The 14,873-nt window shown below is 48.9% G+C and overlaps 1 protein-coding gene across 2 annotated transcripts in view; it reads left to right on the forward strand.

Annotated features, from left to right (window-relative positions):
* Positions 1–12,469, forward strand: part of GRHL3 (grainyhead like transcription factor 3) — a 44,968-nt gene extending 32,499 nt beyond the window's left edge. For both annotated transcript variants that reach the window (XM_032789546.2, XM_075060802.1), the window contains exons 13-17: positions 986–1,023; positions 1,736–1,824; positions 2,088–2,173; positions 3,410–3,474; positions 11,606–12,469. In XM_032789546.2, coding sequence (XP_032645437.1) covers positions 986–1,023; positions 1,736–1,824; positions 2,088–2,173; positions 3,410–3,474; positions 11,606–11,720 — 393 coding nt within the window. In that variant the 3' untranslated portion in view covers positions 11,721–12,469. The remainder of the gene's footprint in view (positions 1–985; positions 1,024–1,735; positions 1,825–2,087; positions 2,174–3,409; positions 3,475–11,605) is intronic.
* The last annotated feature ends 2,404 nt before the right edge of the window (positions 12,470–14,873 follow it).

The raw sequence follows: 14,873 nt of genomic DNA on the forward strand, positions 1-14,873 counted from the left end.
GAGCTGGGCTTCCGAACTGATCAGTAGTGCTCTGGGGGCCATCACTCAAGAAGTTGAGTTGCCACCTGTCTGAGTTTGTCCAAATGGGCAAATTCAGCCAGGACAGCATTGTGGGGTGTCAGCACCACGTCTTCTTGCAACAGGATCATATTTTGGTGCAACAGTGTTGAAGCTAGGGGTCAGGAGAACTTGGTCTGCCACACCAGAATCTGCTGAGAAACCATGGGCTCTGGATTTAGAATCGATTGCGAGATTCAAGCACCTTTTGGTTCTGACAAGATGTATATTCTGGACTGTTGTCTGTGGGACAGAAATCGCAGTGGATGAGACTCTGTCAGGCTTTCACTTAGTCAGAAAAACGTGGATGTGTGTTTGTTCTTTAATTACAGTTTCTTGGGGGAAAATGACAGTATAAGGGGAAAAAAATCATCCAACCTTTAAAACAAAAATATCAGCCGGGTTTGCAAACCTGAGACCAGCTCATGTTGTTCCATCCCCAGCTGAATTATTCTATTCCAGTGATGACATCATTGTCATGATGCTGCATCACCCCACGGCACATCACAACAAGGCCTTTCACGGGCCCCCAGACTCCGGAATGTCCTGCAGTTGGGTAGGCTCTTCCCATTGAAAAGGGGATAATGCTGCTCTACAAGTGATGCCAAACTTCCCACCGGCCCCAGCAGCAGAGGATATGCTAAGAATCCATGGCTGAAATCTTCGTTCCACTGAAGTCAATGGCAAAACTACCCTGGATTTAAATGGAGCCAAGATTTCATCCCATATATGCACATCCCTCCCCTGAACCCTACACAGCATATTCTGCCTTTAGCTGCATGGCTGTAGCCAAGGACAGGATCGGGCCGGGATAGCTAAGGCGAGAATGAGCATCTTAGTGGGGAGCCCATCAAGGGATATCTTATGGGCTCCTGAAAACAAAATTTAAACTAAAACGATCTTTTGTTTTTCTTTCTTTTCATTCAAGGTGCTTCCTGCTGCTGCTGTTCCTAACAATGTAAACAGGTAGGAAAAGACACTTTTTTATTTTTTGGACTTATCAATCTTTTCACCTCTTTGGGCCAGTAATTGTTCTGGTACCTGTTGAGCTTAGCATGTGCACACATACCAGCTAACTGCGGGCACACCATCTGCCTGCACTGAAGTCTTCTTTCATGTAAAAGTGTGGAACAGACTCTCAAACACACAGCCCCACCCCCCAAAAAGGACTGTTGTGACGTTTCCTTGACCACCTCAAAAAGCTATTGTGCTTATCATGCTAATTGGGTGACAGAACATGTTTAAAAATCAGAATGATCCCTGAAGTGGCTCAAAAGGGCTAAGATAGCCAAAGGCAGAGGCAGCTGTAAAGGAAGCCGAAAGAGAGAGAAACCCTCACTTTCAAAGTTGCGGAGGTGGGAAGTTCAGATGCCTGCCTTGGCCTGATCCAAAAGTCAATGGAAAGACTCTCATTAACATCAGTGGCTTTTGGACCGGGCCCAGTAATACCGAGACGTTACATGTCTTTTGTCTGGGATATAAAACCAAACCCCTCGCCGCTTGTGATCGCTGGAGAGCCCGTTGCACTCAAGGAGAGGGGTGTTATCTTCAGTGTCCTGGCCACAGTCCAACTCCGGTAATGCTTCTGTCACCGGCGTTTGGGAACCTCCCTTTTAACTGTTGGAATGTTTGCTTCTGTCATACGTCTTCCTGACGATCTCCTGTCATGTTTACTTAGGTTGCCATTAAAACGGAGCTGTCCTTCGTTTTCGGAAGAGTTTGATCCTTCACCTTCCAAACTAGCCAAAGAAGAAGATGCCAAGAGAGGTATTGTTGTTATTGAGATTATCGTAGCACTGAGCAGCCTGAACCACAGCCCAGGCCCCCATGTCGCTAGGTGCGGTGCAAACACAGAACATAAGGGTCCCTTCCCCAAACAGCTTCCAGAACCTCTCCAATGGGAATTCAATTCCTTTGGCAAGTGGTTCATCACATGGCCCAACTCATTCGGGATCTTTATTTAAATGGGATCCTACAAGCTTTGGAAATGTGCAACCGGTGGTTTAAAAGTTGCCTGTTGTCTGTCCCAGTCTTGTTATATGTGCGGAAGGAATCCGAGGAAGTATTTGATGCTCTCATGTTGAAGACACCAGATCTCCAAGGACTCAGGAATGCTGTAAGTTTTGCGCTGTGACTGTGCCACATAAACTGCAGTGTGTTCTCGGAAATCAGGGGTTGGGGAGGGGAGAGGGGATGTTAGAATTAACTCCCTGTGCATGGGGCTCAGCACAAGGACGGTGCACCACTTCTATCTCACGTCTGCCCTGTTTGGAGGAGCTAAATGCTGCGTAGGCCATGTGCTAAGAATTCCACCCCAGTGAAAGTCAGCGGATGCATTGAGATCTGTAGCATGAGAGGTGAGCTCTCTCCAGGAGCACAGACCTTATCAGCGCAGTCTTTTATTCAGATCACAATATAAAAGCCCTAGGATTCTCCTTTTATTACAGTGTTTTAGTATTTTCAGCTGTAAAACATCCCTCACAGTTCCCTGGCTCTATCTCCGGGGGATCTGAAGCCAGGGCAAGTCAACCTGCTATCCACCTTAGGATGGAATTTTCTGTTTGAGGAACACACAGGGCATATTTCTGTGATGATTATCAGAAGAATCCCTGATAACCCCAGCTCCTCTTTGGGGGGTGGAATAAAACAAACAATAAACCTAAATGATCCAATGGTGCCTTTATGGCTGCTCTTTGGTGGGGAGGGAGGGGTTGTTCCTTTTGCAAACTTTTAAAAACAGAGCAGAGACAGGTTGCAGAATGTCGGGTTATAGCTTCCTCCCCATGGCAATACAGCCAAGCAGACAAGAACCTTCACAGAAAATGCTGCAGAATGAATGTAAAACTCTCCCTCAACTTCCAAACCTGCTCAAAGCGTCATCAAAGCGCTTATGATGCTAGAAACCTTTGCAGCTTGACCCAGAACCTCAGCAAAAGTCGTGATCGCAAGGGATTCAGGGCTATCAGAGTCAGACGTGCACTTTCTGTTGGTAATGGGCAGCATCAAACCAAAAGCTGGAAGGTGCAGAGGCTTTGCACAGGTGCATTACTCTCTCTCCCTGTGCCCGGGAGGTGACTTCCCAAGGTCACGTACCACTTCAGTGATGGAACCGGGAGTTATCACCCAGGTCTCCTGAGTCCTGTGGAATCAAGCAGCAAAAGGCCAGGTTACCGTAGTAACCCCAGTATAAGCTACATTATTGCTCTAGCATTTATTTATAAGGAGGAGGGGGGAAAATTCCTCCAGTGAGGAATGACTCTACGGCAAAGGTCCCTTTTATTTTATCTCCTGGGATTTCATTCTGAATGTGCAAAAAAAAGAAGATTTTAAAGTGTAACGTTTTCTCCTGCAGATTTCAGAAAAATATGGGCTGCCTGAAGAAAGCATCTATAAAGTCTATAAAAAGTGCAAACGAGGGTAAGCAAATCTCCGATCTGCATTTGCACTGCGTGCCTAGGATCTTTGTACCCTTTGGTGCCCTGCCATGAGATGAAACTGTATTTTAACAAGATAATAAATACCAAAGCAATGAGAGGTCTGTGCCATTTGGAGCATATAAAACACAGAACTCTTTCTGCCTTTAAAGATTTGGGATAACGTTTGTTTGTACTAACTTTATTCTGAGTGGTGAAGTCTCCTCGGGAAAGGTGAGGGGAGGAGCTGGTTGGGTTGTTTAATTGACGAACTCTCAGAGTGAAAGCCTGGCTTAGAGAGAACTTATCTTATCTCAATCTGCAAGGTACAAAATGTTTGCTTCTCACAACTAGTGTGCATAACTGGCATCAGGCCTTGCCCGGATCAGGACTGACCAGTGCGGAGACTGTTGGGCAGCAGAGAGAACAGCAGGGTTAGAAGCTTTGCATTGTGTTCCACTGACTCTTCTCAAGGGTTAGGTACAAACAGGGCACCTTTGTTCCCAGTTTTGCCAACTCATCAGCCATCATTCACTAGTGGAGTGATCCACAGCCATGGGAGTCCTTCCTGACTCTGATAGGTGATGGTCAGACCCTACGTATGAACACGAACCCTGAATTTATAGACGCCAGGGACAGAATGAACCTTAACAGGAATTTTAGACATAAACTCTTGCCTTGATTAGGATTTGTATCTCCTGCTGATGGCATCGCTATGAAAACGTGTTGTTCTTTGGTGCGTTGGTTTGATGCGCTGGGGCAACAGGCCCTGAGTAGAGCAACCATCCAAGCCTGAGCTAGGTCAGTGGTGATGAAGGTTGTTACTATCTGTTGGTTGTCTGGTGGCTCATGTGGGATGCGTCTCAGCTGGTTCCGGTGTGTTCACATCACAAAGCACCACCTCTGTAGGTACTAGCTGGCTCCCAGTGTTCATAGTCCCAAGGATTGATTAACCCAGAGACTGAACTCCCTTCTCTCCCCTATAGGTGGTCCCTCCAGATCATTGTTAAGGTACATTGGGCAAGATCATCAGCTGGTGTTGCTGCATTGACATGAATGGAGCTATGCAAATTCTCGCTGGCTGATGATCTGGCTCATTTCCCATAGTGCTCTGTGGATAAATAAAGGACTCAGTCTCTGGAGCTGTCAATCCAATATGAAATTCAATGGAAAATAAAAATTCAGGGGCAATGGAAAAAATTTCCAAGAGTTCTCCGAAAACTCAAGAACTTTGGGCTCCATCTCCACTAACAATGGAATGAATGAAACTGGGAAATTCCTCTTAGGCCTGGGTTACACTAGTGGGGGGTGTGAACTAAGATACGCAACTTTAGCTACGCTATTCACTTAGCTGAAGCCAAGGTATCTTAGTTCGACTTACCTAGCCGTCCTCACGGTGGCAAATCGACTGCCATGGCTCCCCCGTCGACTCTGCTTACTTCTCCTGCCGAGGTGAAGAACGGGCATTGATTCGGGAATCGATTTATTGCGTCTCGTCTGGATACATCGAACACGACCCGTCGATCCGGCAGGTAGTATAGACGTACCCTTAGAGTCTGTCTTTGATAATCACGCAGGGTTAGTGAAGGCAGCTTTAGTCAGTGTTGGACAGTATTTTACTCTGGTACTTTTAATTCATACCTTTGCCTGTTAGCTATGGTAGAGGGCTCGTTAATGACTTCCCGGAAACACGCAGGTGGCTTTTTAGCTGCCAGGGCTGAACTGTCTAAAAGTTTCCTTCAATGGCTCCAGAAAAGTAAAACCGTGTTGTAGTGGTGGTGCCTGCATATCCTGCCATGGCATTGTGGGAGATTAACTTCAAGGACAGCCCTGTCCCTACCCTGCCCTACAAAGTGACAGGAGGACTTTTCACACAACTCTCAACTTACCTGTGGAACTCATTGCCATGGGACGTTGTGAAAGCCAAAATGTTATTTGGGTTGAAAAAAGAACTGGATAAGTTTATGGCAGACAGGTCTATTAATGGCTATTAGCCAAGATGGTCAGAGATGCAACTCCATGCTCTGGGGGTCCCTAAACCTGACAACCAGAAATTGGAAGTGGAAGACGGGGTGGCTCACTCCAAAACTACCCTGTTCTTTACACTCCCCCTGAAGCTCAGGTACAGGCCACTGTTGGAGACAGAATATTGAGCAAGATGGACAATGGGTGACCCACTGTGGCAGCTCTTATGGGAATAGACACTTTGAGGGGTATGCAGCGCGGTCAGTTCGTTCTCAGCTGATCATTTGATACTGTAAGCAGATCATGAGAACGGGTTTGCCGCACAGCAGGATTCTCACTAATCTTCTGTCAAAGAGCTCATGTTGCCAGACAAAGAATACGTCGAGTGCACTTTCATTGTGCCCTACCCCCGCTGAGGCACTTGTTATGTCTGGAAAACCGTGGTCCTGGGCCACCAAGACGCAGCTTGACGTTATTGTGTACTGTTGTAATTATAACTTGGGAGCAACGAACAGCAAATAATAGCAATGCTGTCCTCGGAGACGGAGCGAATAGCTTTGTTAATCTGCCATTGTCTGAAAGGGAGGCTTTGATTGTTGAAGTTGAAGGGTGCCTCCTAGCCACGAGGTGATCCTTTGCTGAAAGAGCTCAAGAATTTCACCTGACGTTATTGTACAGAGTCTTGCTTTCTTTGCTAAGTCACCCCAGAGAAAAACACCCTCGGAGTTGAAGATTGGAGCTGGTGCCGCAGGTGGGAGATTGGGCTGTTTTGTAACCAAACCATGTGCAAAGTGTGATATTGAGGCATAATCAGACCTGACAGGGACCCCCCCTCCGCCTCCCCTAAGTGGAAGAGCTAGTGCTTGTGCTTAGGCAGGGTTGGGGGAGTCTGGGGAAGGGCTTCTGGGAATCAGCCTTTTCTTAGTTCAGACTGTAAGTGATTCTTGGAGGACCCCGCAGAAGGTGAATCCAAACCCCAGTCAGTGATCTGCCCGGGCATGCCTACTGCTGCTCTCTTTTTGGTTCCTGGTTCAGCTCCAAAGCTGCTGCTTCTGAAATTCTCTTTCCTATGTAACCTTAGAAACACCTAATCTCTGTGACTGTCCCCAAGATGCTGGTGGGGGGAGAGTTTTGCTTTGTTGGGAGTTTGCAGGGCAATATGGCACTTGCTGAACATAACTACTTTGCGGATCCTGTGCAGCTCTGGGGCATTAGCTGAAACACTCTTTAAACAGACCTTGTTACTCAGACATGCTGAGATATGTGCAAATAAAGCCAGCTCCTGCTCTAAGTTTTCCTAGCAGTCAGAGACACTGAGTTATAGCTGGCGTCTCTTGTACAATTGAGGACGTGCTAATTACGTCAAAAACCCTTCGGGACTTGATCCCCATTGAAAACAATGGGCAAGATCCTCCACTGGTGTAAAATGGCGTAGCTCTGTTGACTTTAATGAAGCGACATGGCTTTACACCAACGGGGGATCTGACCCATTGACTTCAGTGGATCGGTGCATCCCTGAGAACAAGCAAATTGCTATTTTCCAGAACACGTTCTGAAATAAAGAACTCTGAACCACTCCCTTCCCCTGACGAATGGGGAAAGACTCATCCGCTGCCAGGCTTATTTTCATAAATCTAGACAGCGAGTCCTCCACGCACAGAGATATGATCGCGCTTTGCAAGCACCAGTGACTGCCTGGAAAATGAATGAATTGTTTTGACTGGCGCAGGGCCAGGTTTTAGCACAGAGGGAGGCAGAGAGGAGAATTAGAATGACCCCAGTTTGTGCATTCGGTGGTTTTGGTGACGGGGCTCCTGACAAGCGTCTAACAAGGCGGAAGAAACCGTCCCAGAATGTTGGCAGCGGCCAGGGTGTGCCGGGGGAGTTGAAAGGGACTCTCGCTGCTGGCCCGTTCTGTTGATGTCCGTGTGAAAAAGTCTGAGTGAAGTGGGCTTCTCGAGGGGGATCTTCTAACACACTCTGCACTGGCATCTGTCTGGGAGTTTGATACTGAGGTCAGTGGGAACAGAGCAACAAGCAGCCCCAAGTGCATCTGAAAATCCCATTTCATGGCTCAAGGGCTGGATGCAGGAAGGTGCTTAAATCTGTGTGTAGCTTTCAGCAAACAGGTAGCCCTGACTTCACTGGGACCGATCACATGCTTACAGTTAGGAAGGAACCCAAGCATGTTCCTGAATCAAGGCCTTGATAGCCCCCGAGGTTGGCATCTTCTGTCCAAAGACCAAGGACAGCATGGGCAGTGGCAGTGCATGTCTCCACCCCCCACACACACATCTGCCCTCCTCAGCTCTGACATGGTGGAGCCCCCTCTGAAGACCAGGGTAGCTTGTCCTCTGTTCGTACCGTCAATGGCCTCTCTGCTAAGACTGATCTTGGGGATGCCTCTTGTGAGGTGGGCTCCGAACAGCCATCAGCTGGTAACTACGTTGTTACTGCTAACTTGGGTTGGAACTGACTGTGCTCCCCAGCTGTGTGAATCTGAGTCCCCTGTGCAGATGAGTTCCTGTGAGGCAGGGGGAAAAAGGGTCTTGTCTGGTTGAGGGAACCACCTGTAACTTGATTTTTGTTTGTTACTCTGTCTGATACGAAGTTAATATTATGAAGTAATGAATGCTTGGGAGATAGAATCAGCCAGGGGCTCTTATCCCTGCCCAAAACGGAGGAAGGAGGAAATTAAAAGGCAACACATGTAAAGCAGACCAGATGAAATACCTTCATATCCAACTTGTAATTAACCTTTGGAACTCATTGCCAGCAGTTATTGGTGAGCAAATACCTCACTCAGATTCAACCTCTGCTACAATCTACGAGATCTTAGGATATTGCGAAATGTTTCCTGCTCTCCTAGCCTTAATTTTCCTTTTGCACAATTTCATCCCATTGCTTCACCCTAAGCAATTCTCTTTCTCCTTAGCATTTACTCTGTGGGCCTTGGCTGGTATCAACCAGTGTGGCTCAGTGGAACAACCTTGATTTACGCCATCTGAAGACATGGCATCAAAGTGGTCCTTGGCAGCAGGGCCGGCTCCAGGCACCAGCGCAGGAAGCAGGTGCTTGGGGTGCCCAATGGAAAGGGGCGGCATGTCTGGCTCTTTGGCTGCAATTTGGCAACGGGTCCCTCAGTCCCTCTCAGAGGGAAGGATCTGCTGCCAAATTGCTGCTGAAGAATGAAGCGGCAGCAGTAGAAGTGCCACCGAAGTGCTGTCGATCGCGGCCTTTTTTTTCCTCTGCCGCTTGGGGCTGCAAAAACGCTGGAGCCGGCCCTGCTTATCAGCATGGCAACCTACATGCTCCATTCAGCTCATAAGCAGATGACATGAGTTTCAGGATGACTCAGTAGAAGTAATGGGCAAACTTCATAGAACTGTGAGCTTGGTCTGGATCTGCAATCTAAGGTCTGGATTTCTCTTCAGGACTTACCTGAATCTTTTTGACTGAGAAATCGGACTGGAAACCCAATAGCATAAGGTTCACATGACTCCCGGTGCCTCATGTCTAGGATGAATCGGAGAGAACCCATGTAACTTTGGGTTCTCTTTCTATGTTGGTCAAAAGTGCAGAGCAGCATGAAAACAGCAGATGAAGAAAGCTGATCCAACTTTGCCCAGTCCCCAAGAAAGCTTGTGTCTGATACACACCTAGATGAAGGTTCGATTCAGTTAATAGTTTTAATGTTACTCAGCATCTATAGTGGACCTTTCACCAGGCAGCTGCTAAATGCCTGACTTAGGCAGGTAGCGTCCCCATTCTACAGATGGGGAAACTGAGGTGATGTGATTTGGTCAATGTCACAGAGGAAGTTGGTGGCAGAGCTGGGAAGTGGTGTGTTCACCCACTCTTGTCAGTAGGTAGCATTTTTCAAAGCTGAAATAAGGCTGAGTGGGACAAGTCGCTTCTAAACAGGATGCCTTTCCCAGCTGTAGATGGATGAAATATGAAAGACTTTTTGGAGATGCCTCATTTGTCATTTAAAGTTACCGTGGTTTTGGGTTGCATAAGGCAGCAGCGTGGGTCGGACACACCTGTGTGACACAGCCCTAGATTTCCACTCTGCATTTAAAGCAGCATGCAGCCGTCTACATCTGGGACGACTGGAATGGGCTTACACAGCAGAACTCCTACTACAAAAGTGGACAAGCAATTGAAGAATCTAAGAGGAGGGTTGGGGGATTTTGGCAGCTGGGTAGAATGTCATCCTGTTCCACGACTGTTTTGCTTCTGGGGCTGCCCATCCACTCACCTTTCTGTCTGCCCCCACAGCCTCTGGATCTCTGTCCTCTCTCATGTTCATTACCAGAGGCTGGGGCCTCCTTGTTGTGTTTGTGTGACAAGTTACTTTGTGCCTTAGTTTACCCATGTGTTGTGTTTAATGCCCTCCACTGAAAGGCCCTAGATATAGGAAATCAACCTGCTTATAAAGCATTCTGAGATCTTCTGAAAAGTGCAGTGAAGAGTAAATTATTGAGCACTGGTCACAATTCTAAAGCATGTAATTAACAAATCTGAATGAAAAGGCAAAACTTGCCCCTTCACTTGCTTGTGCGCGTCCTGTTTCAAAGGCAATCTGATATTCCTTGAATTCTACACTGTCTTAGAACGGATCGGCCAGATGCTCTGGTGCTGTCAATTGGTGTATCTCCATTGACTGCCAAGGGACTTCAGTGATTTACACCACCTGAGGGTCTGACCTGTTCTTTGTGCCTGACAAATAACAAGCTTTGCTAGAAACTGAAGCCTCTTTATTTCTGAGTATTGCACAGTTAATGCTATTGCCCCATCAGTGATCCCAGTAGAAATCTGGAGGGAACGTGCTGTGTGCAATGAAAAATGGTTTGTTCTTTTTGCCACTTCCAAATGGTTCCAAGTGCCTTCTGTGATTTATGGGAACGAAGCTGTGCGACGCCCTGTGACATCAATGATATTTTAATGAGGAACTCTGCTATGATGGGGAGCCATGGCCATGGCTTTAAATCAGCTGTTGAAATGCTTCTCCCCCTGCCCTTTGTAATTTCTGGTTCCAAGCAGTTGATTATGTCTGTCACTGAAGTTGTAATGAGTCCACGGCCAGGAAAGATGTGGCCGCGTGGAAGGAGCAAAGAATTTGGAGTGCTGGCTTTCCTGCTGATGCAGTATATTCAGGCAGCATGTGTTCTTCTCTGCATTTGGCGGATTAGCCACTGGGCCAACGAGGCCTGTGCCTAGGGGCCCTGGCCAATTGGGGGGCTCTGGAAAAATGGGCGCTCCTGCGCCCCACCCCGCTCTGCCCACTTAGCACTCCTGCCAGGGACTGGGGTCAGGCTGCAGGGGCTTGCTCCACTCCGTCTGCCTGGCACTCCTGCTGCAGAGCAGGGGAAGTGCCCCAACCATGCCTCCTGGCAGCAGTGCCAGGCAGGTGGAGTGGGGCAAGTGCCTGCACCCTGACCCCACTCCCTGGCAGGAGCACCCAGGCAGAGGTGGGGAAGCCCCTCGCCCTGATGGGGGGGCTGGGGGAGGAATGCAGCTGGAAGGGATGGGGAGGGGCTCCCACTTGCTCTGGCCCAGGGCCCCACAAAATCTTAATCTGCCTCTGCCTCTCTGGGAGCACGGGCGTACAGCGCTTACATTCTGCACAGGGATCTTGGCGGTTATAAGTGGAAAAGACCCGGTCAGTTCTCCGCATTGCAGCCCAACTTGGCAATGCCGTGAAGCCCAGGGTAGGAGAAAGTGGACAATGCAGTATTCTATGTGTGCCCTCCCAGCTCACCCGCTGCTGGTGTTAAATGAGCAAGCGGGTTTCCCAAGTGGAAATGAGCCCCCGATTGCTTACTGCAGAGCCCCAGAAAGGAACCAATCGGTCACAATATGGGTCTGATTGCAAACGGGTTAGTAACAAGAACATGGACTGTCTGTATTGTGCTTTGCCTGTTCAAAGCTCTCTATAAAAGACTATCTGATCCTCCCAGCACCCTTGTGGCCCAGGCAGGTCAGTCCTATTATTGCACCTAGGTGGAAACTGAGGCACATTGACGTGCTAGGACTTGCACAAGGCCACGTGGCAAGTCAGTGGGAAAGTCAGGACGAGAACTCAGCATGTCCCAGTTCCCACCGCTCCTCAGCTGAAGTGACTGCCTGAAATATATGCCCCTAATCCAATCTCTCTCCTCTCCTAGCATCTTGGTGAACATGGATAACAACATCATCCAGCACTACAGCAACCACATGGCTTTTTTACTGGACATAGTGGAAGCAGAGGACAAAATCCAGATCATCCTCAAGGAGCTCTAAAGAACCCAGGGCTGCACTTACGCTGGGACTTCTCTCCCGAAGCCGGCGAGCTGGACCCAAACGGAACACAACCTCATGCCACACCTCATTGCCTGTACTTGAACACGTTCCCCTGGGGAGGAGACGCTCAGCGCGAGGAAGTGCTTGGACAATCCATTCTCAATGTGAACGTGGAACTTCTCGCCGTTGAATTTATTATTATTAATTATTATTATTATTTGTATTTTGTATTTTCTTCCCCCTAGGCAACAGGTCGGAGCTTCTGTTTCACGGTTGGGATAGCAGATCTGCTAATAGGGTTGTCCAATGGCAGCCTATGCACAGACAAACAAACGCTTTTGTTCACCCCTTGTCTTGGCTTGTTGCTGAATCGACCACAGGCAGCAGCTTTCTACTAAACCATCAGTCATGCAGAACCTTCAAACAGGGCTGATCCCGGCCGGCAGCTCCTCACTCCAAAGAGACTTTCTCAGATGCATTGAAACATGGCTGCTAAACAGATGCTGCCGGCTCTGGGCACGGCCCTTCCACCTCACCCCGGATGTAAATACCACGCGTCAGCCGTTTGTTTTATATGTTTCTAATGTACTCTTCCTTTTATATTTTGTATATGTATAAATATGCCTCGTTTTATATTTGACCCAGCACCGGGACACTGAGAACATTTCAAAACCGGGCTGCTTCACGTTTCCCCAGGAACTTGTTTTTATAACCGTGTTGAGTTTTTTGTATATTCCATAGCAATAAAGGTTCGGAGATGGAAAGTGGATGTGTTCTTGCCAAACTTGGTGGGGCTTGTGGGGCTTTGGGAGGACTAGGCAGGACCCACTGGGAAAGGGGGAGGGAGGCACAGAAAGGATTGGAAGTTGTTTCATGGGCCACGTGCTGGGTAATAACATGAAGATTTCAGGCTTGTAAAACTGAACTGGTTCTTTATTAAGAGGACAGTTCACAGGGAGGCTGCAGCCAGCATTCTAGCCATATGGTCACAGACTGACTTCCAGGTGTCTCCTCCAAACTTGTCCTTCCTGCAACCCGTGCGCCTCCCTCCAAGTCCATGTTACAGAATTAACACTTAGCTCCTGAACAGAGCTCAAAGTGTGCTTAGAACCATTCAGTAACCCTCACACACCCCTGGGGTCGAATGGGGGGATTATCTCCATTCTATGCATTGGGAAACTGAGGCATCAGCCCTACTTATTTCCTGCTAAGGATAATTCCACTATCTTCCTCTCCCCAACCCTCACAAGGCTCCATGGTCTTCCATCCTCAGACAACAGCCCTCCCTCAGTAGGGTCCTTCTGTGCCAGATGAAGTCATAGGCCCATGCCCAGGGCCTCAGCTCCTGGAGTCCTGTGATTATTGTATCAGAATCTCAGCATTCATTAAAAAAAAATACATAAATGTCTAGTCCTTGTGGCTCGGAAGGAAAGTGTGAAAACATGACCCAAGTGTAACCCAGGCAGCAATGTCTATCTGAGTCTGCTGAGAGCCTGGAACATGAGTTGCCCATATGCATCTCAGTGGGGTGTTAACTCCAAGACTCCCTGCCACCATTTCCCCAGAGGGCTCAGTGTGCATCAGGAGTGAGTAGCAGGCCCAACCTGCCTACATTCCAGCTGCTGAGGTAAGTACCGAAGGGCCTCTGCCAGTGGGGATGGGGGGCACTGCTGCTGCTCCAGACATGGAGGGTGAGGAGATCCCCTGCTGCCACTCCTGGGTGGGGCATATGAGGCTTTTGGCCCTGTCCCTGTCTTTGTGGGGATGGAGGGGAGGCACCCTGCTGCTGCAAGTGGGCCCACAGGCATGGGGCCTTGAGTGGGGCCCAGCTGGAGAAGAGGATGAGCTGGCCATAAGGGAGCCTGTAGGAGGTGGGGGACCGTGTGAATAGTAGTCAGCTCTGTCTCTCCAAAAACTGCTTTTTGGTAATTGCCAGCCCCGTCCCATCTAGTCCCGTCCCTCTCCCATGTGAGTTAGAAGCGGAGCATAAAAGGGTACAGCGGGGGAGAGGGATGAGGGGGAAGTGGGTGAGCGGTGGGAAAAGAGGGGCATAAGCGGGGATCCGGAGCAGTCTAGAATAAATCCTCCCCAGCCCATCAACCAGGTTTCTAAAGCTCTGCAGCGTCTTTCTGTGGATCCTGGTTACCGGACAGGGAGTCAGGACTCCTGGGTTCTGTGCCTGGCTCTGCCCATAACTCACTCACTTCCTGGCTTAGTTACCTCAGTTTCCCCACCTGTAAAGTGGGAGTGAGCATTAATCCTGCCTTTGGAAACGGCTGTGTGGCCTCATAGCTGGAAAGTGCCATAGAAGAACTAAGCATAAAAAAAAGTAAATGCCCAATTTGTTTCCACTAAGCTTCTGGCAGTTTGGGGGGTTGGGCAGACACACCCTGTGGGCCAGGCAGGAGTGTGTGGGGGGGGGCGAGGGCTGTGGACTCTCGGATTATTGGTTCCTTTATCCCAGGGATTAATTTGGCCTGTTGGTTGTCCAGGGTAGGTGCTGTCTCTTTCCTGACTCAGGTGGCATCCGAATGCAGATCATCAGTAAGAACAACAGGCAGAACCATGGAAAACGTTCAGCCAGGTGCCGGAGCGCGCCGTGCTCCCTGGGTCAGAGCTTGTCAGTGGTAATGCTGGGTCTCAATGAACGTTTCCTGTGGCCATGAAAGAGCCTCAGCTACTGACTCTCCTGCCTTAATTCTAGTTTAGTGGTTACCATCTTCCTTCAGTTTCCACTGGTGACATGAGTCTCCCATGTAGTTCAGTTGCACTCTCAATAGCTGCCATCACCTGTGGAGAGGGGCAGGGGATACACCCATGTGCAGATCAGGGGAGCAGAGGCAGTGGAAGCGGGGTCAGAGTTTTCAGAGCCTGCAGAGAAGTTGCCTGATCAGGTTAGGGGCTGGGCTGAGAGGCACAGTACAGATTTCTGGAAGCTGCAAGAAAAACATGGTTCTATTTCCCACCCATAATGTTGCAAGGTTTCTGTGATTATCACAAATCCCTCAGTGAGTCAGTTGCTCTGCTGGAAAATCCAGTTTTGCCCACCATCTGAGTGCAGCGTGTTTCCTTATTGCCCGTCCTCTCGCCCAACTGACTGGCAGTGGGCACGCGGAGGTGTACCCCTGCCATCCAGAATGGCGCAGAGGAAAG

This window comes from Chelonoidis abingdonii, chromosome 25 (genome assembly GCF_003597395.2).
Source record: "Chelonoidis abingdonii isolate Lonesome George chromosome 25, CheloAbing_2.0, whole genome shotgun sequence".
In the NCBI taxonomy this organism is placed as follows: Eukaryota; Metazoa; Chordata; order Testudines; family Testudinidae; genus Chelonoidis; species Chelonoidis abingdonii.